Consider the following 1,319-nt stretch of genomic DNA (forward strand, 5'->3'; position numbering starts at 1 on the left):
TTCACAAATCAAATGCATTTTGCTTTGTACAGTACATAAAAGGGCTGTTCTCCTAAAACTCTGTAAGATGTAAACTTCCTGTGAAAGTGATTTTAATATGAGCTTTAACTGATATCCTCTGCCTCCCCACGATACAGGTGGCTCTCCACTTTCCCTCCTTATAACCGAGGTTTCACTTTTGAGCTTATAGTACGGTTTGATATAGCACTTTGTTAACATTCATGATTAATGATGAGTTATATCTCCACAATGTTGTATCCCTGATGAGGGATTCTCTGGGAAGATTTCCTTGAAGGGGCACCCGACAGTGATAAATGAGGGCAACATCCATGGGAACATTCACACTGTTCCCATAAGCACGTAGGACAGAGTGGACTGAAGTCTGAATCACCTTTCGTGGATCAATTATCATTTTCCTGGGATTGATTACCTCTTTCCTATCAGGCTCTCTGTGAACATGCTGTAATATGTTAACACCCGGCACAGTATTCCAGGACGAAATGTTGAACACGTCAGTAGATACCGTGTATGGGAAGATATGGTTCTCAAAAAGGAAAATGCCAGTCCCTGGGTTTTGCTCCTGAAGACTGCTCATCATTGTTTTCCAGTCTGGGTGCTTAAGGGGAAGAATTATTTCATCAGCATCATTAAGAACCACGAACTTGCTCCTCCGCATGTTACGGTATATACAGTCATTTAGAGCTGTGATTTGTCCATAGTAGCCAATGTGTGTTCCATCTTGCATGAAGTGCCATTTAGAAGAAACCTTGAGGTATGAGTTTATTGGCCAGGGAATTATCTCTACAGTTCCTTCCTCCATATAAAACTTCAAGACTTTCTCCATCAGGTGGCTGCAGTTGTTCTTATAGATCACCACTTTCTGTGCCCCAAGAATCTTGTACATTTCCATACTCTGTATAAACTGCAAGACATTGTTGTAATTTCCAAACATGGTAGAGATGCATACAGTGAAGTCAACAGAAAAGGACTCAGCCTTGCGGTTTTTAATTTCGAAGCTGGGCAGCTGGTCAATATTTGCATGTGGAGACTGATGAATGGATACATGTGTTGGATCGCAGTTTTCGGGTTCCAAACAAACTATATCTGCTGCACCGTAAGGGAAGCCAAATCTATCAGAGTGAACATCAATTTTTGCTCTTGATACATATTTCTTTCCATTGGGCTGACAGCAGAACCAGCAGTATAGCTGTTTTACATCTTTGTGGTGAACAATCCCAATCACACGAGTGACTTTGCTTTCTCTGCCATCAAAGTATGGGGATATAATAAAAGTTCTGTTACCTTTTAATGCTGTTATT

At 40.9% G+C, this 1,319-nt stretch overlaps 1 protein-coding gene across 1 annotated transcript; it reads right to left on the reverse strand.

The window, feature by feature from the left end:
• Positions 1-6: 6 nt before the first annotated feature.
• Positions 7-1,313, reverse strand: LOC104168204 (UPF0392 protein F13G3.3-like). Its single transcript, XM_009708705.1, has one exon. It carries the CDS (start codon positions 950-952, stop codon positions 185-187), a length of 768 nt encoding a protein of 255 aa, XP_009707007.1. The 5' UTR covers positions 953-1,313; the 3' UTR covers positions 7-184.
• Positions 1,314-1,319: the final 6 nt, after the last annotated feature.

This window comes from Cariama cristata, unplaced genomic scaffold (assembly GCF_000690535.1).
Source record: "Cariama cristata isolate BGI_N322 unplaced genomic scaffold, ASM69053v1 C11070398, whole genome shotgun sequence".
In the NCBI taxonomy this organism is placed as follows: Eukaryota; Metazoa; Chordata; class Aves; order Cariamiformes; family Cariamidae; genus Cariama; species Cariama cristata.